Below are 19,478 nucleotides of genomic sequence, written 5' to 3' on the forward strand. Positions count from 1 at the left end.
TTACATTGTTTTCTTTCAAACAAGAGTATTAGGCTGCTCCTTGCACTCAGAATTTTTTTTCTCCTTTCCTGTAATTTTAAATGAAATACTTACTTTCCTTCTGAGGTTGCGCTTTCTTGGATGATTAAGTATTCACAAGATCCTTCTACAAATATGGGGCAAATCCAAGGCACCAGTTTTCTTACTTTTGACGGATGGGTTCTGGAAGATGTCAGGAGAGGTTGGAAGGATTTCACCTGCTTTTTGGGCAAGACAGCTGGACATGACTCCGTAGGTACATAGACTTGTGGAGAAAAGGGATGTGAAAGGCTATGCCTGTTTTTTCTCCTTCCATAGTGCAATGCCTACAGCTACCAGTGACACCCACTTGAAACCTGTGATGAGCTTAGAGTGGCCTCAGTTTCCTTGCTCCCCCTCTCTTCTTCCACTTCTCCCTATTGTGCCCCTTCCTTTTGCCCTCTTCTTTATTTCCCCTACTTCCTCTACCCTTATCTCCTTGTCCTCCCCTTCCTTTTCCTCTTTTCCTTTTGTTGATTTGTTGTGTTTGCTGTTTGAATCAGAGAGAAGCCTTGGAGGGTGGTTGTTTTACTTTTTATTTTTATTCAGATCTCTAGGGTGAGTGGTTTATTTCAGTGGTGTTGACTTGAAACGTGCACTTCAGGGACAGTGGCAGAGATTGTTTGCAGCTGATCTAAAATATTTTGTTTTACATCACTTCTTTAATCACTTTCCTCTGAGTTTTTGTCACACCTATGCAGAATTTTAGAGTTTTGATGTTTTTATGGATTTGTTTAAAGTACTGCTGTTTTCTGTAGCTATATTTGTGAGTTTTAACTTAAGGAACTTGGTGGTCTGTGTTAGTTTGCTACCACATGGCTCACTTCATTTCTGTGAGCTGTATTGATACTAGATGATAATTCCTAAAAGGAGGAATTAATGAAGAGGAACTTTTCCCCTTGGATACTATAGTTCTTTTCCAGGAAGTACAACAGCTAGTCTGTCAAACAGCTGTTTTCAGATCTGCTGCAAGGAACATGAAGATGGCTGAAGGCATCTCTTCACTTGCAGTGCTGATCAGCATAACAGGGTGCACAATTCTTTGCATCCCTGTTATTATCCAATGGCTTGTTTTCACTGAGCCTGTGATCTCCTATCATTCTCAGCAGGGCACTTACCTTAGGAATGGTTTCTTTTGGCACAAGATGCAGTGTGGATCCCAGAAATAAAGTGATACCAGGATTCATTTGATCTTCCACCAGTCGTTGTGGTTTTGTCATTCTGCTCACTTCTAGGTGCTTATTGATGTAAAGAGTCAGTTGTAAAGACTTGTGCTGGGACTGTGAGCTGCTGGTTGTGGATGCTCTTTTAGCCTTCTTCTCATGTAGCCTAAACCAGAGATAGCTCAGTTGCCTTCATGCAGTCATCTATCATTCTCCCACCATTCTAGCTGTTACCCTGCTAAGATTCCTGTTGAATGTGCATGTAGAAAAAATGAAGTGGCTGCTTTAGTATTTCTGCTGTTCACAGGAGACATTTAGATTTAATCTTGATTGTCAGCTCCCCTAGTCAGCAGGCCTCAGAAATTGTTACCTTAATATTACAGGAATTTTACTGTTGTTCAGTTTTAAACTCTAGTTATGTAGCCATTGTGTAAGAGTAGCTTATCTATCAGAATTAACTTTTCCTTTCCTTCCTGTCTTGGGAAGAAGGAAAAAAAAATGAAAGAGGAAAAGGTGAAGGAAAGATCTAATGTTGTTATTCAACAACCAGCATTTTATAGCAGCATTGAATAGTTTTGTCTTTCTGTGCTACACAAATGCGTTACTGGTTTTTGAGGGTATGTTTTAAGTAATCAATATGCATGTGTTTATGTATTTTGTCAGCCTGTGTTGTTTGTATTTGTCATTGACATCAGGCTTAAATGATGCTAATGTGTCTTCGTTTAAGGACCTTGGAGTTCTTTAGATACAGTAATGTGGTCCTTAGGTTTGTATCCCAAAAGCCAATATTGAATTTTTCTTTGAATTCTGCAGTTTTTATTCTTGTGTTGTTGATTTGCTGAATGATTTTAGGAAGACCAAGCAAGGACTGAGTACGTTTTGCCTCCCAGGGAAACTTGACTGGTGGGAGGAACAGATGGGAATGAGCTTATTTCAGGGTAAGTTGGAACAGCTGCCCATTTCCTTTATGGGTGATGGGGTCTGACATAGTGCCTTGTGACAAGAGAAAAGCTTTTGTATGGTTTTAAAAGGATGAAATGGAAGGAATGATAGAGACTGTTTTTTTGCTTCTGCATCTGTTTTGACTCAAAGTCTAGAATTTTCCTGCTGGTTTATGGTTTGTTCCTCAGAGGAACTGATAGGGAAGGTCTCTATATAGAGTCACAGTCCTTTTGGCCACCCCATTGGTGTCACTGACTAAAAGAATATTTACATTCTGCCCCTTTCCTACCACCTCTTTGCTGACCTCTGTACAAGAGGGAGATCCTGAATTCTTGATACTCTGGGAGGGTCCCGTGGGTATGGTCAGCTCTGATTTTTCTGATACTGTGCAGCTATTTCAGCCCCTCTTTAAAAACATCTCTTCTGTCTTCTATTTATGTTAACAAAACACTTTTATCTCAGAAATCCTTGTTGCTCAGTTACAGACATAAATCAATCCTGTGTGCATACTAATTTCTAAAATGGTGGGTCTTCTCTAATGTCGAAGCATGGTCTTTCCCCAGAATAACAGTCAGTGTGTACACAGAATACTGGCTCAGTCAGGAGTACAAGATTTTATTATCACTTGCAGATGAAAATCAGAGACACAGATGAAATCTAAACTGAATCCCCAATCTGAAGATATTTAAGGCTTCAAATGCATTATCTCAGGATCTTTGGGAGAGTGTGAGCTGTGAGAACTGTTTTCCATACCAAATAGAGGAAAAAAAAAAGAAGAAAGAACATTCTGTCGTCCTTGGAGTTTTGGACTGCTGCAGATACAGAATTGTTCCTTTCTGAAGTAAGGTTCCTGTCTTACCTGAGGATCTGCTAACTTCAGCTCAGAGAATGCTAGATGAACTGCTGCAGTTAGGCAGCAGTGATGGTGCTGTGGGCAACAGAAGAGAAATATTGCTTTGATTCAGTCTAGCTTGTGTTTAATAATAAAATTGCTCTGTGTAATTGACACTGGCCTAGGTCTGTGTGTGATATTTAGGAAGTATAATTATTTCAGATCTGTTGAGGGTGCTTGGGGAGTTTGCCTTATAAATCTGAGAGCAAGAATAATCTGCTAGGCAGGGGGCTGCTAGGATGGAGAGTGATTTGTGGCCATTTACATAGCACCTGTCAGGACCTGCTGCTTAGCTCATCTGGAGCAGTTTGACTGCAGTGCAAATTTCCTTTAAGAAGAGATTTTCTTTGAAAAGCTTTCCCACAAGCAGTGGATAATTTCATATGGGTTAAGTAACATAAAACCTTTTTTGCGAAGTGGCAGAAGTAACTCAGGGCATGATTATTGCCAGAGAAAAAGGTTCCTTTTAGTTATCCTCTAGCAATGACAGGTTTGTGTAAAAAAGGTGCACATTTGGGATTTGATCTTAATGTGTAGGAATGGGCTTGCTAGATCTGACTGTTGTGAAAATGAAAATGTGTTTTTCTTGTTGGCCAGAAGGAAAGGTGTCTGTGCCTCAAGCAGGATGGAGGCAAAATCTATGAGGAATCAGAAGTTTCCTACCCCAGGGACAGTTTTTGTGTTGATATTTAGGTAGCTTGTTCCCTGTTCCACTGACTGTTGTCCTTCAGCTGGGCCCACATCTATTTCAGTCTGTTGGAAGGATATGCACCTTGTAGCATCCTTGGGGGCAACATGAGCAAAGGGTTAATGCTGTCAGAAAGGCTACTGCCTGCTGGGGAGACAGCAGCATCTTTTCTGAGCAAAAATGCACCTAGGACCATCATGTGGCTGTCTACCCATTCACACCTGTAAGGGTGTAAATTTCTGATTGCAAGAGGCTGGGAAGATGTAACTTAGGGGAAAAGTTCACTTAGTTCACATGGATTTGATTTACCCCTGGGTGCTGTTGGGTTCCTGACGTGGGGTAAACAAACTCTCACATGGCTTGGCAGACATGGACGGGACTCAGGTGTGAATGGAGACTGGAGCCTCTTCACGCAGCTTTTGGCTGCCTGGTGTATCTCAGCATGGGACATCACCTCATCACACCAGGCAGCAGTGTCTGAGTGTACAGACTTGCTCCCTGTGTCTTGGTGTGGGTGGGATGATAGCCCCCATGTCCTCCCACAACTCAGCACCACTACTGCTGTGCTACTTGGTGGTATGGGGCAGGTTGCTGAATCTGGTGTTAGCCTTGCTGCAAGTCTTCCAGCTCCTCATGCACCCTCTGCACAAACTGTTGGCCTTTTCTGAGTGTTGGACAATGTCCCCATTGTCCGCTTTTGCCTTGCTGCTCACACAAGCTGCTCCACCTGTCCGGTGTGTGTAGGCAGCTGTCACGATCCTGTGCTGAGCTGAGTACAGCACAGCAATCTCTCTCTCTCTCTCTCTCTATCACACATTGGAGCACGTTGCCATGGCAATGCACAGTCTGCTGCACTCTGGGTCTCCAGGAGCCAGAAATGATGGTGCTTTTGCAACACTGAGGTAAACATCTCTTTTCCCATATTTAGTGTATCCACCCCTCAGTAAGAGTACTAGCTGCTTTTGGCTTCAGTCTCCCCTTGCCCACTGCATGAAGGCAGATGGCTCCGTGCACGGAGAGCATGCCTGGCTTCTGGGGCAGGCTCCTGTGGGTTGGAGCCATGCCTCTGGCAGTGGTAGTGGCCCTCCCATCACTGGGCTGTATGGGTTTGCCCCAAGAGAGAAACAGTGTGCCACTTGGGAGCTGCATCACTTGTGGGGTCAGCCACTGGAACATGTGGTTTGCTTGTGTAGGGGTATGGCTATAGCTCTCATGGCTGTCGAGTGGGGAGATGAGTCCCTAGGTGCTTGTTCACAACTCTTCTGCTGGTTTGCACTGATCACTTTGGGAAAGGCATCTCTCTTCTCCTAAGCCCCTTTTAGAGTGTGAAAGTGGTCTTGCTCTCTCTTCCACCTTGGGAAAGCATCCTGAGGACTCTGGCTAATGAGTGCAAACACTTGTGGAAAATTTGCTGTTTTGTCTCTCTGGGGCTTGCCAGTACATTTCTGTGGTGTTGTGGGTTTTCACTCATTTCTCCAGTGCTTTGAGAATCCATCAGTATTTCTCACATCCAAAAGGCTGTAGCTGGCAGGTGATTGAAGACTCTTTTTGCAGTGTTCTTTGTTATTGCAGGCAGTAATGAGCATGGCAGGCTGTTGCGGGCAGGGAAGTGTGGCCACGTGAACTGAAAATGAATATCTTGCTTGATCTGCTGGCATTTATTCCAGCATCTTTCTCTCCACCTCTCTCCCTCTCACTGTTGGTGTGTGTATGAAGGGGGAGTTGATGCTGTAGAGGGGAGCGGAGCAGAGCAGGGGAGGAGTTTCTATCAGCCTCGTTCTTTTTCTTTTTTTTCCTCCCGTTCAGTGACGTGAGCAATGCCTGGAACAATCAGGCTGGCTCCAAGCACTGTGCCTGAAGATGCTGGAGAAAACAGCATAGTGTGCTTTAAGCAAACACCAATTGCTTGAGCCTGGGCTCTCCAGTCGTAACCTTTTCAGTTCCTCTGCAGGGGATTGGGAAGTTTCATTAGCTTTCTCCTTTCCAATCCCATACACTTGCTTTTGGAAATGATTGGAGTTAACAGTGTTCAGAGCACCAGCAAAGTCCGGGTGAGAGCCACAGGTTCGGTGAAATACTCCCGAGAAGAATCTCTCTGGCGGCAGTCCCATCGGTCAAAATCTATGAAGATCTCCAACTCCTCTGAGTTTTCTACTAAAGAAAGCAAGGTAAATTACTAAATACTAGTACCGTTTTGCTTGGTTAGGCGTGGGGTTGGTGTTGTGGAAAGGTTATGCTTTGGAGGAGTTGAGGGCTCTGGCTGATCTGCAGTGATCACAGAATTACTGTCAGGTCATGAAAAAAATCTCTGCATTTGAGGAGAGAACTGAAGGTGAAAGAGCTCTGGTGGTACAGTGATCGGGTCTTAGTTGAATGCCGTGTCACTGAGCTTGGTGCAATAGTAAACAGGGAAAACTTGTTAGTGACTGCTAGCTGGAGGTCTGCTTGGGAAACGTGCCAGAGTTGGCAGGTGATGTCCTTGGGATTATTGGTTTAATAGGAATTGTTTTCTGTAGAAAAATAATTTTTACTCCTTATCTACTGCTCTGTGGTTTAGTAGATGTGGATACGAGGTGAAAATACTGTCTCACTTGCATGCATGATTAAATATTGCTGTCAAGTATTTATTAGGAAGGCATAGTTTGTGCATGTGTAGGAATACATTAATGTATTGTAATGGTTGGTAGCACAGGCTATTCCCAGCTGCTACAATGACTGTGTGCAGCATCCCTTCACCCAGCCCAGCCCAGTTATTCAGTTCCTAAGCAAACAACCCCCACTCCATGCAGTGTCTTTTTTTTTCCTCATCTCTCTCTCCCGCACAATAACTGAGAGGCACCTAGGAACTCCTGGCAAGTGCTTTAAGAGCTGTCTCTCTCTCAAAGGTGCTCCATGTCTCCAAGGGTTGGCTGAACTTCATGCAGTGACCAAAATATGCCTCTAATTTTGTTCTTATTGCCACTCGATACTGACCTTGGGATTAAAAGATACAACCACTTCCAAAGGTGTGCTGAATCAATATTTCAGAGCATCAGCCAAGCATTTAACTGCTTTGTGGATCCATGTGCATGCAAAGCTGGCACATGCATCGATCTTCCGGTAGTGTCCCTTCCCTAAATCTCTTATCAGTTCTGTGAGAATCCTCCTCTGCTGTGCTGAAAAGACAACCCCAGTGCTGCACAGTAGTTCCTAGCAGATCACTCTCTGTTAGCTTACAGGTTGTATGGCATTTCAGAGCCTTAGCTGTGTAACTTAAATCACAGGGTACTGCAACCAGAAATAAATGTAAGTATTTTTTTCAGTTCATGAGCTTTTATTTTCAGGACCTTATAAACCATGTCTGAGAAATAGTGTATTGCTGAGTTGGGGCAGAGAAATAGCATTGCCATCATTTTGAGGCTGTTGCTGATGCAGTATGTGCTTCTCAAACAAATACCAAAGTAAAGGCTGCGTCTTTCAGGTGCTCTAGGACTCTGCTCTACTGAACACTTCCACCCTAAGCATGGGAATAATTGCACAGTATTTGGTGGGAGGATTTATACATGAAAACTCTTCTGCATATGATAAAAACTCAAGTCTTTTGACATTTGGATGAATTGGATGAATTACCTAATCTCTGTATCTTCCCTCTCCTGGGCTTTGTGTCTATTGTATATGCATGGTGTAGTGTCCTCAGGGCTGGAACTTTCTCCCAGGAATGGTGTCTGACACAATTTGCTAGCTACTGCAGTAATGAAAGCTTTGTATTTATTCCTCTGTGGAATTCACATTTCCTCCTTCTAAGTGCTGTAGGTTGTTGTTGTTGGAGAGATCTACTTCTTTTCCTGCCTTTGTCAATAAGCTGGGAAGAGCACTGCAGCTTTGCTTCAGTTTCTTGTGCTGTTTCTTTATTTCAAACGAAGGTTTTTATATCTGTAGGGCATCTAAGATCTGTAAAAGCTGTGTTGGGGGGGGCTGAGAAGATCCCAGCATTCCCTTCAGTGGTGCCTGCCTGGTTGATAAGCAGCTGTGCAAGTGATTGGTCTCGTGATTTTGGACATTCCTTCTCTTTCCATCTCTCTGTTCCCCATTCTGATCTTTGTCTGCCCATTTATTTTGCTAAGACATCACTGATTTAAAGAACTGATTTATAACTGAGCTATGGATCTTTGATACTGTTGTGTTTGTGGAAGAACCTCAAAGTTGTTAATCTGTTGTGTGGTAAAGGAGCTCTTTTTATCGGTGTTACTGTGCATATATGTTTGCCCATCACTTCTCAAGAAATGCCTTCAGTTCTAGGCTGGGCTTTTCTGGACACTGATGCCATGTAGATCTCCTCAGTATTAAGTAAGGTTTGGTTTGTAGACTTGTCCTCTTCATGTTTCTGTGGGTGTGTCTCCCTCTTTTGTGTCTGGAATGCCTTGTATTTTATCTACTCCCCATATAAAGTGATTGCAATGCTCAAGACCTCTTTCTGTGATTGTTTCAGCTGACTTTGGACAGGAGATAGATTTAACCATTTGTGCCTCAGAAACATACTCCTCTTTTACTTTTCGCTAATGTAACTCAGCCTGTTTTGGTAAGCTAGAGAGTATTATGTATCCTCAGGCTTTAGTTAGTATGAACAAAGCACCAACATGGTGCCCGCAAATGAGGTCTGCCTGCTGTCAGTGTCAGAGAAGCTAGGTAGCCCAAGTACCTTTCATCTCCTTGACACAAATCAGGTAGTGCGTCCGTGTGGACAAGCTTCACTAGGAGGATGCATCCTGGACATGTATTACAGGCAGGCACTGCAGCTTTAGACCAGCAGGAGAACCTGTGAAAAGGATACTGTGAATTCTGTACCATTGTTCTCTGGGAGGCAGGCACCAGTCCAGATTGCATGCAAGGTGAGTCAAAGGATCTTAAGATCATCTGTGTGACCCAGCATGCTCAGTAGTCTCTTTTTCTGGCAGACTTCTTTTCTGTAGCCAGGGCCTGAATTGCTGAGTACTTGGACCTGTCCTGCCTGCAAATGCACAGGGCCAATAAAACAGTTTGAAATAGGCTGTGTAAATGCTCCACTATCAAGAAATACTTCTATAGCCTTTTCTCTATTTTTCAGTAATAATTCAGTATGCTGCCTTTATAATAACACTGATGAAACACTTCAGCAAGGACAGAAAAAAATCTTTTCTAGCAAGCCGTGTGTATCTATACAGAGGACGCATTTCATGTGTGGCATTAATTTCTTGGCTCTCAGGAGCCGCAGCTAACCGTCCTTTTATGTTTTACGGTGATATATCTGGCACAATCTTTCTTTCCTGTTTTTTTAGTTCTCCCCCTCCCCCTCCAGATTTTTAACAGAGGAGTTTCTCTTCGAAATGTTCTCCTCCAGTTGGTGACGCACTTGAAATTCCCTGGGTGAAATGATCTCCTTTCCTTCCCCCTAAAGCATTCCTATCAACCCTATCTCCTCCTACACCAAAACAACATTCGTCGGTTCCATATGCTGCTGAACAGCTCTGTGCTGTTTTATGAATAATGTATGCTGGCTTGTTAGAAGAACGTTTGTTGTACAAACCAGTGGAATTTAAAATTGAGAGCAATATCAGCAGACATGAGATGCCATGAACTAATGCACAGGCTTTTTGGAGTACTATTCTGTCATCCTTGCTGCATCCCCATCAGAATGGGGGAAGATGCATGAGAAATTGACGGCGTGTGGGCTTTGAATCTGGCAGTGAGCTACAGGCACTCAGTGATCAGAACCTTTATCCTCCCCTTGCCAGGTGTTACAGATCTGTGCATGAGGATGGGAGAAAATGTCAAGATCTGGGTTTTGAGGGAGGATGGCAAATAACAGGTGGTGGAGTAGTATAGATCTGTATTCTGAGTGAGGGCCAGCCTTCAGGCAGTCACAAAATCAGCAAGCTACTAATAGCATATAGCAACATGTTGCTCCAGGCCTAGCAGAAGGCAATGATACAGAGCTACGCTGAGGTCCAAAGGATGAGTACATGAACACCTATTAGGACTCCATGCAGACACCTGTGATGTCTAGTATCTGTTGCCTCTGTTACCTGTTTCATTTTTGTAGAGTTCTGCTACTAAAGTTGTTTTTTCTCTCTCCAGTAAGCTCATTTGGCAGGAGCCAGAGCTGATGCTGATGTCTGCTCAGCTCCAACGGGCAAAGCCAATGGACAGGTGCTGAGTGACTGAGGGACTGAAAAGACTGAGCATGTCTTTTCCCAGACATGTATCTGGGGCTTCCTTGCTGCTTGGAGTCAACTATGCCATTATCAGCTGGAGGAGTAGAAGTGTATCCAGGCAGGACTGCTTCTGGCAGTGGTAGCAGGAGAATGTGGCAAGGGCTTGCGTCAGAGCACACATGCATCCCTGTCCTGGGGGCATCAAAAGCCACCCAGGCTATCCTCTGCAATGGTCAGATGATCATTCCTCCAACAGTGACTCCAAAAATCAGGGAAGAACTGGGTGTGAGCAAAGACCATGGGAGACAAGAACTGGAAAAGACAGTCTGGGTCATCAGTGCTGTCTCTGAACTTAGTTTTGGTTTTGCCTATTTGCTGTCTCACAGCAGGTGTTTCTGGCTCCTCTGCTATGCGTGGAGCAGGTGTAAAAAATGTGTGGTGTATTCCTTTCTCTCTTGGCAGGCTTTTCTGCATGGGTTAGTGCAAATAGAAAGTCAGTAGCTTGCTTCAAGAACCATCCCTATGTTGCTCTTTGAGGGGAGGAATTGTAAAGTGCCTTGGAATCTCTTCAAACATCTTGCACTCTACTGGCTGGGCTTTGCAGGCCCTGTGCCTACTTCTAACTGAGATGATTGACCACTCTCAGTATCTGGGTAATTTCCTATGTCTTTATCCCTGTGTACACACCTGGTTGTGCCTTTCTTTTGTGCACTGCTTCTGCATGCAGAGGCTGACTCAAAGCATTACTGGCAGCTGGCAGGTGACAAGAGCAGCCTCTTTAAATGGGTCCAGCAGTTTGTGCATGTGACAAGATATTGAGGGAGGTGAGGGTGGTGAATGACCTTTTTTCTCTTGGTAGCTTTGTAAAATAAACAGGACTTTTCAGAAGTATTCTCTCCATAGTTTGGCTTTTCTTTCCAATTGGCATAAAAGTACCAACTAGTGAAAGTTTTTGAAAATCTAGGATTTTTGCATACCTACTTGCTTACCAAAGGGAAAATGGGGGTGAAATTCAGCAATTTTTTAGAGTTACAGCCTTCCATTTAAAAGCAAAGTGTATCTTACCTAGTTTAGGAACAATTAGAAACAAATCCCACAAACATGTAACATCTCACTTTTTTTTTTACACTGCAGTCTTCTAGGGGCCAAATTTGAGCTGTGGGAAACAGCATTGGAGTTTAAACAGGGAAGGTACCTAGGATTTTGCATACTGTTCTGCTTTATGCAGCAGACAATTTCTTTTATTCTTCCTTCAAAATTGCACTTGTTTCTCCAAGGAGCTAACAGTCTTGTGGGGCTTGAGGTGTGGTGGACCCAGAGATCAACTCTTACCAGAAAGGGGAAATGCCGTAAAGCTCTAAGGAGTAGGTCTTTGTGTTCTGGGTCACAGGCATAAAAGTCGAAGCATTGAAGTCAGACACCATTCCACTGGTGGTATCTGGTGGTTTGGATCCTGTCTAGAGTAGCCTTGGGTAACAAAAGAGATAGAAAGTCTTTCCACTTTCTGACTGGTATCGGTCCAGCTTGGAAGGTGATACCTATGCAATATTCATTCTGTCATTCACTGCTGTGGTTCAACTTCTTGTTTTCTGTCTTACATAGCAAATTTGCCAAACACTTCCCAGGCTAGCAGGTAGGAAATCAGTAAGACTGCTTTAAATGAGAGCTTTTTTCTTTTTCTTTTTTTTTTTTTATTTCCCAGAGACAAAACACAAGTTAATAAAACCTGTCCTTGCAGCTAGCTAAATACAATGAAAGTCATGACCATGCCATAATCTCTGATGAGCTTTGTTGCAATTTAGTGAAGCATTTAAGTGTTTGTCTCCAAGTTTGTTTGATTTAGTCATACTCTGGAGAAATGTCTATTGAAAAGAGCTGCTGTCTAAATCAGGGCCTTGGGAAATAACCATGAAGTAAATCAGAGAGCAGGTGCTGTGTTGTGCATGCATGCTTCTGGTTGCAAAACGTGGCAGGAGGAAATTTTGCTTCTCTGGAATGTATGAGAGCCCAGGTAGACATCAGGAAAGTGTTAAAGTATAAATTATTTTGGAGAAGTGACGTAAAGCAGGTCTGAAAGTCTAGTGAGTTCAGTAGCAAGTGTGCAGCCTTCGCAGCAGTCTCTGCCGGAGAGAGAGGCTGGGGGACAGGCATGAAAACTCAAGTATTTGCATCCCCGGGGAGGTCTGCTTGCTGAGGTCTCAGTGAACATGCCTGGTAGACACACAGAACATGCCTTGTATGCTGCTGCCCAAGCTGTGCATACTCTCTGCAATTTTCTTTGTGTTTCATGAATACCAGAAACTTTTCAACACGCTCTGTTTGATGGTCTGTGGGGGACACCATGTCCTTGGTGAGATGTGTGGCCTATGACTGGGTTGGTGTCTGTTACTCCCGAAAGAGGTGAGACAATGTCTGGCTCATTAGTATAGGTTAGGACAAACCTAGCTCTCTTTCTACAAGGTAGAAGCCTGGGGCATTTGTTATCCCTGCACCAGTCTGGACTGCTGCTTTTGTGTGTTCTGCTCCTTGGCTGCAGTGATCCCTAGAGATGTGCTTAGCAGTGAAATCTCATAAAAACCTGCACAGGGCAGGTGTTAATTTTCAGAGGTTTTGACCCAATCTTGTAGGCATTTGATCCAGAGGGCAACAAATGGGTATTCTCAAGCCAGGTTTTTGCTGTTTCTAAAACTCATTAAAGTAGATGATGAAAAAATTTCTGCTCCTGAAAAACTGGAAAGGCAGCTGGAGGAAGTATGCAGCCTCTTTGCTTTGTATTTGGAAATAATTTTCTGGCTCAAAATGTAAGAGAATATTTTAGTCATAGCAGAAAGAAAAGAATAAGTCAAATAATAAGACAAGGGCTTTAACCAAATCATGTAAGAAATGCTCGGTGACTGCAGGAACCAGTACCAATTAGAATTGTTTGTATACAAAAATGGAGTTGTGTCTAATTCTGCTGAACTGGCAGAAGAAATAATAGCTCTTTCTTTTGCTTGCTTTCTGCAGAGTGGTCTTAAAATCTCTTGATAGGTTTCGCATGAAAATCGAGCAAATGCCTACAAATTGCCAGAGATGCCCATCTGTTCACCTTTGGCTGTTTGCCTTTGGTTCAGAGCTCCTTATACGACTTCAGAGAAGATAGGTTCTGTAGAGATACACTCCAGACTTGGAAATACTTAATCGAATTTCTCTGAATGGCACAGTGAAACTCAGTTAGTGGTGAGGCCCTCTTTTTGCTAGGTTAGTGTCAATAGGATGAGGCATGATTATTCCTGGTGTTCATATCTGTTGTATTGCTCTGAGAAACCTACTTTCTTGGAACACTGTGACCAAGAGTTGCTGCCTGTGTAGCATCAGCATGAGGTCAATTATACCATGATAATGTTTGATCTGCTTATGTATGGTTCAGTTAAGCCAGATTTCCACAGAGCAGGTATTAAGGGTCTTCAAATAAGACTTCCAGATTCAGAAAGGAGCCAGTGGATGACAGGATGAAGAGTGGGATATGGTCATGGTATTGCTCATGTGAATTCAGCTGTGGCATATGCACAAGAGACTAATTTCAATTCTCCAGTTTCCAAATTATTTTTAGTTTGGGTCAGCATTAAAGCTGTCTAAATGTTACTGTTTCTGTTGAGCATTATGTCATAGTTAATATAGTATGTGATTTTCAGGCTTGTTCATACTTGATGTGCTACTTTTTGCTAATCATGTGCATCAACAGTTCTTCTACACGTTAACATATTCTGAGGCTGTGTGGGAGTTATGTGCCAGAGGGAGTAAATCTAGCTATGTATATAAGGTGAATTACAAATGCGCATTTTACATGTGAGAATCAGGGACATTCCATACCGAAATACTTCACTTAAGTGACCTGTTTGAAGAACTCCATTAGCTTGTAGCAATACCAAGAGTTTAATCGTTGTATGCATCAACTCCTGGAGGGCTGAAGTAAGACATACTTAGCCAACTGATATATGTGCTTTCAAAAAAAAATCCATCCCAACTGCCTGATACTCACCCAGTTTTAAGTCAGGTTTCAGATCCTTTTCTTTGCAGGCTTGTGTCAAAACCAGAACTGTTACCTTTGGTGACAAGCCTATTGGGCACCTTTCCTGTGAATTAAAAGAGGAACGGTGTTAATGAACAACAGTCCGAAATAGTGATCTTCAAGCGTAAAAGTTGCTTAACATTCATTTTCTGTTTTGCACTTAGAAACTGAATATGTTTATGTTTAGGTATGTGACTGGGAAAGCATTTGGGTATCTCTGAGCCTCAGGGACTTTGGATAGGTATTCTGGCAAATTTTCATGGATTGGTCCATATGGTGAAATCTTGAAGTCCCCATTAAAGCCATTGACAGAAAGGTTCATTGAGTGTCAGGAATAGGACTGAACCTTGAATTTCAAGGCCATAGTCTTGTGGCTTTTACAAACTTAAGTGAAGTTCAGATTCATGATGACCTGAGGAGCTAGAATGTACTTAACACTGTTAGAACCAGTGAGAAGTATCCCAGAGTCCTGAGGGAATTGGCTGATGTAGTTGTCAAGCCACTCTCCATGGTATTTGTAAAGTCCCCTTAGTAATAAATTCACCATTGTATGGTGAAGTCCTAGGTGACTGGAAAAGGGAAAACATTGTACTCATTTTCTAAAAGGGCAGAAGGGAAAACCGTGGCAACCAGGGACCTCCTAGCCTCACCATGTGCCTGGGAATATCATGGTACACATCCTCCTAGAAGCTGTGCTAAGGCACGTGGAGAACAGGGAGGTGATTCAAGACAACCAGCACAGCTTCACCAAGGGCAAGTCCTGCCTGACCAACCCAGTGGCCTTGAATGATGGAGTGACCATATTAGTGGACAAGGGAGGGGCTACATGTGTAATTTATCTGGATTTCTGTAAAGCCTTTGACAGAGTTCCTCACAATGTGCCTGTCTCTAAATTGCAGAGAGGTAGATTTTATGCATGGACTGTTAGATAGATAAGAAAGTGGCTTGGATGGTTATATCCAGAAGGCAGTGGTCAATGACTCCTGATAGGCTTTAGTGGCAAGTGGTGTCTCTCAGGTTCATATGGGGATCAGTGCTATTTAATTTTTTCATTCATGACATTGATGAAGGGATCAGATGCACCCTCAGCAAATCTGCAGATGACACACAGCTGAAGGATGAGATGGCATCCAAATGACCTGGGACAAGATAGAAAAGTGGGTGCATGGGATCTCAAGAGGTTTTACAAGACCAAGTGCAAGATGCCATAACTGGGTCAGAACAACCCTCAGTGTCAGCACTGGCTGGGGGATTGAACAGAAGGAGACCAGCCCTGTGAGAATGACTTGGGGGTGCTGCTGGGTGAGAGGCTGGACATGGCCGAGCCATGGGCACTCCCAGCCCAGAAAGCCAAATGTGTCCTGCATCCAAAGCAGCGTGGGCAGCAGGGGAGGGAGGGGATTCTGCCGCTCTGCTCTGCTCTGGTGAGACCCCAGCTGGAACCCTGCATCCAGCTCTGGGGTCCCAGCACAGGCAGGACATGGGACTGTTGGAGTGAGTCCAGAACAGAGACACCAGGGTGGTAAGGTGGATGGACCACATTTCCTATGAAGACAGGCTGAGAGAATTGGGATTGTTCAACCTGGAGAAGAGAAGGCTTAAGGGTGACCTAATTGCAGTTTTCCAGTCCCTGAAGGCAGCCTGCAAGTAGTTTTTACAAGTGCATGTAAGGAAAGGACAAGGAGCAATGGCTTCAAACTGAAATAGAGTAGGTTTAGACTATATGGTAGGAAGACATTCTTAACTGTGAGCATGGTGAGGCACTGGAACAGGTTGCCCAGAGAAGCGGTGGATGTCCATCCCTGGAAGTGTTCAAGGCCAGGTTGGACGAGGCACTGAGCAACCTGACCTAGTGAAAGGTGTTTCTGCCCATGGCAGGAGTGTTGGAACTAGATGGTCTTAAGGTCCCTTCCTTGGTTATTCCATGATTCTGTGTTCTTAAAAAGGCACAAAACACAAACCACAAATAACCTGCTGGAGAAAATTACTGTAATCGCAAAACATGCCTTCAGTATTTTTTTGTTAGGTGAAATTTCTGCTGAAGATTCTCACATTGGCGTTAGCAGATATGGGACTTTCTTGATCAGCGATGGCTTGCTTGCAGATACTAGCTGGGTATCTTAGCTCAACATGTTAATATATGTGGTGGGAGGGGTCAAACAATAATTCCATCTCATTTCTCTCCCTTTGCAGGCCCTCTACAATTCAATCAAGAATGAGAAGTTGGAATGGGCAGTGTAAGTATGCTTCTATTGTAGAAACTAGAAGTTTAACAATAGTACCTGTGTAGTAATCTGTTTATACATCCTATGTCACTGTCTGTGTGGGCTCCAAAGCCTGTAGAAGATAGCCAGCGTACATAATGAGTTTGCTTTTTTGCTAATGAATGACCTGGCAATACAGCCTCATCTGTTTCTCCAGCAAGAGGAGGGGTTAATAATAGGAGCCAACTGCATTTGTAATGAAAGAGGACATTTCATTTAGTAGGAAACTTCAGCCTAAAAAGAGAGAAATTAAATCCTCTGTTGTTCTATGACTTTATAAATAAAATAGAAGTTGACGTCTCCCTTTATCTTTCTGTTCATTGTGTCAGAACCTCTGAATAGAAACACACTTCTTGGATTGAGTTTCCTGCTGTTGGTTTATTGTCTTGGTTTGTCTCCTGAATAACTATGGATAACTTGACAACAACCTAAGGTGAAAGATGATAAATTGGGCAAAGTTCCAATATCACTCCCTCCTATCCTTAGTTGCTTTTGACAAGCTAAGACTTATTAATTATGTAAATGCTGCAATCAGGAAAAAGCTTCACTTTCTGATTGTGTTAAAACTGACATTTCTCTGTGCTTCGGTTTCATGTGGTCTGGTTATGCTAGGAATGATAGAAGTGCCTCCTTTTGATTTTGCCTCTTGCAGAACAGTGGATTTTGGTCTAAAATAGGAAAATTATGTCTTTTATATATATTATCTGTATAAAGCTATTTCCCTGCATATATTTACATATCTGAAACCTCACATTCTTGGCAACAATGTATGTCTGGAATGCAGGCTCCTGCACCTCTTGTGCTAGAAGTTCTAGCAACTACCATAGGTATTTCCGGCCCAGTGGCTTCTGATCTTCATTGTTTTAAGTTCATGATGTGCAAACAAATTTCTTGTGGGCGTGTGCAGCCTTACAAGGGCAGCTGTTCCAAGTGGGATTGCTGTCACAGTTCAGGAATGTGTTAGGTAATGCCAGAGTAGTAAAGGTGTGCTATTAATGGGAATCAGAAAGAAGTGCCATCTCTGATGAGCATCAAGTCATGATGGGAGACAATTTCACAGACTGTCTTGAACCTGGAACACACTGTGTGAATCTTACATGTCACACCAAAGCTGTTTGCCAGGCACTGTCACAGGTACTTTAAAACCAGCAGAATCCATTATATGGCTTTCTCAATGTCAGAATTTTCCTCCAGCTCTTGCCAAGAGACTGTATCATGTCTAATACATTTGGGCAGCCTCCAGATGGGAGCTGGCTCTGCTCCTGTGAACCTCAGTCAAGGTGATTTATGAGATATTGGTCCTGTATAGGTGATCACTGCTTTGGCATTTATGTAGTCCAGTCCATGTCCTTTGGGAGAAAATTCCAAGCAGGCTAGAAGAGGGATAATTCAGACTCCTTCTTAAATAAGGCTTTGTATAGATATAAAGCGACCTTTTACAGGAGAATGCTCAAAGGTGCCAATTGTATGTTCCAATCTGAGACTGACATGTAGCTAGGACTGATGATGCAGTTAATTTCCATGATGAGAAACAAAGCTCCTTCTGGGCACAGTCTGTATCTTTAGAGCTGAGAGTACTGGCTGGAAGTGTGAAGATACTTCTCTCATTTTTATAGAGATGTGTGGTTCATATAAAGTAATAATCCCAAGAAGCCCTGGGCTGCCTGAGCTTGAGGGAGGAGGCACATAACTCTTTTGTTCTGCTGTTGTGATCTGCAGAGAAAGCTGAATGGGAAGGAGACATGGTCAGTTTTGTTCTAATGGGACCAAAGAAAATCCTCTCTCCCTTTCAAAGATTATTCTTTTGCTTCCCTGATGTACTTGGCAGGGTAAGAAGTGGGAGATAAGGCAAAGGTGAAGATAGAACTGCAAACGTCAGTATAAGCTCTCCTTCAATGCTGGCATTTTGAAGGAATGCTTTTCCTCCAGCCAGAAATCCTTTGAGGATCTAAGACACTCATGAGCTAAGCAAAGGTGTAAGAGCTGCTCTGGAAGTACATTATTTAGTGATTTAATGGCTATCAGTAAGTCCATAGGCAGGAAAGAGCAATGGTGAAACACAAGATAGGGAAAGACTGCTATCCAATCCTTATCTTACTAGTTGTGAGCTAGATGTGTTATCATCTTAAACAGTTTGCAGTACATTTCCAGTAGAATTATAGTCTGATCCAAAGCCCACGCAAAGAAAAGTCTTCTGTTGACTTCAGTTTTGTAATCATGAGAAGTGACACCTTAATCAGCAGATGTTCTCCAGAGACTTTTAGTAGGAGTGTCCATTTATCCTTTTTGAACAGGAAAGGCTGAGTACAGCTCTAAAGAGGAAATTGCATTAAAGTTTTTCTTCTGCAGTAATGCCTGGTTCAAGTTCTCCACAAAGTTAGAAGTGAATCACATACCATAATCTGTAAAATAAAGAGATCTGACCTGGAATTTACACTGAACTGGTGAATGTGGGATCCTGAAAGCACACTTCTGCTCCACACTGCAAGCCCCAGAGGTGTGAAGTGTTCTTCATGTCTGTTGTGGATGGGCTTAAATTTGAAACAAGGGAAATTTGAAATCAACCTTTAAATTTTTTTTCTATCAGTTTAAACCAAAGCACAGGTTTGCCTGGATAAACTAAAGAAATAATTTCATTTGAGGCTTTTATGAACTGATTGTTCTGTCTGGAATGGTTTAGGAAGAGAAGAACCAACTATAGAGGCAAAGAGATTGCCTGGCCTCCTAACATCCCTTCACTGTCCCAAGGTTTTTAGTTGTTACTCATTCTTTGGCTTTCACATTGATCATTGTCAGCTTTAAGCTGAAAAAGAAAAATCCGTTTGATTACAAAGGTGCGAGAACTAAATATGTTATATTTGCATAATGTCTACATGGAAAAGTTGTGGTGGCCATTATAGTTTTTCCTTTGTTTGTAATACTGTGTCTGTTTACTGTTGAAGGTAATAGGAATAAAAGAAAATCATCATCTTAAAATAGCTGATCTAGAATTAATATATAAACTCCCAAAGCACTGCTTACAAAATTACTTAAGCCAAATGGCTGCATTTGAGCCAGTTGTGTCCCAAAATCCTCCTCTCAGCAGAATGGTGTAGTTTTCAGGAGTATTACTTGGTTTTTAACTAGCCAATTACACAACTCTCTATCCAGAGAAGTTTACAGCGATATGGTATATTTTTTTGTTCTTCTGGACTACACTGAAAAATTATTTCCTTTCAGCCAAAACAAAACAGGTCGTTCAGATTGTGATA

The 19,478-nt window shown here is 42.8% G+C and overlaps 1 protein-coding gene across 2 annotated transcripts in view; it reads left to right on the plus strand.

Moving 5' to 3' along the window:
* Window positions 1–19,478, plus strand: part of PSD3 (pleckstrin and Sec7 domain containing 3) — a 103,619-nt gene that overhangs the window by 57,258 nt on the left and 26,883 nt on the right. The window contains exons 1-2 of one of the 2 annotated variants that reach the window (XM_066339220.1): window positions 5,526–5,910; window positions 16,157–16,200. In XM_066339220.1, the coding sequence (XP_066195317.1) occupies window positions 5,752–5,910; window positions 16,157–16,200 (203 nt within the window). In that variant the 5' untranslated portion in view covers window positions 5,526–5,751. Of the gene's footprint in view, window positions 1–5,525; window positions 5,911–16,156; window positions 16,201–19,478 lie in introns of those variants that run through there. The other variant, XM_066339219.1, reaches the window with a different exon arrangement.

Source organism: Sylvia atricapilla, chromosome Z (assembly GCF_009819655.1).
Source record: "Sylvia atricapilla isolate bSylAtr1 chromosome Z, bSylAtr1.pri, whole genome shotgun sequence".
Taxonomy (NCBI): Eukaryota; Metazoa; Chordata; class Aves; order Passeriformes; family Sylviidae; genus Sylvia; species Sylvia atricapilla.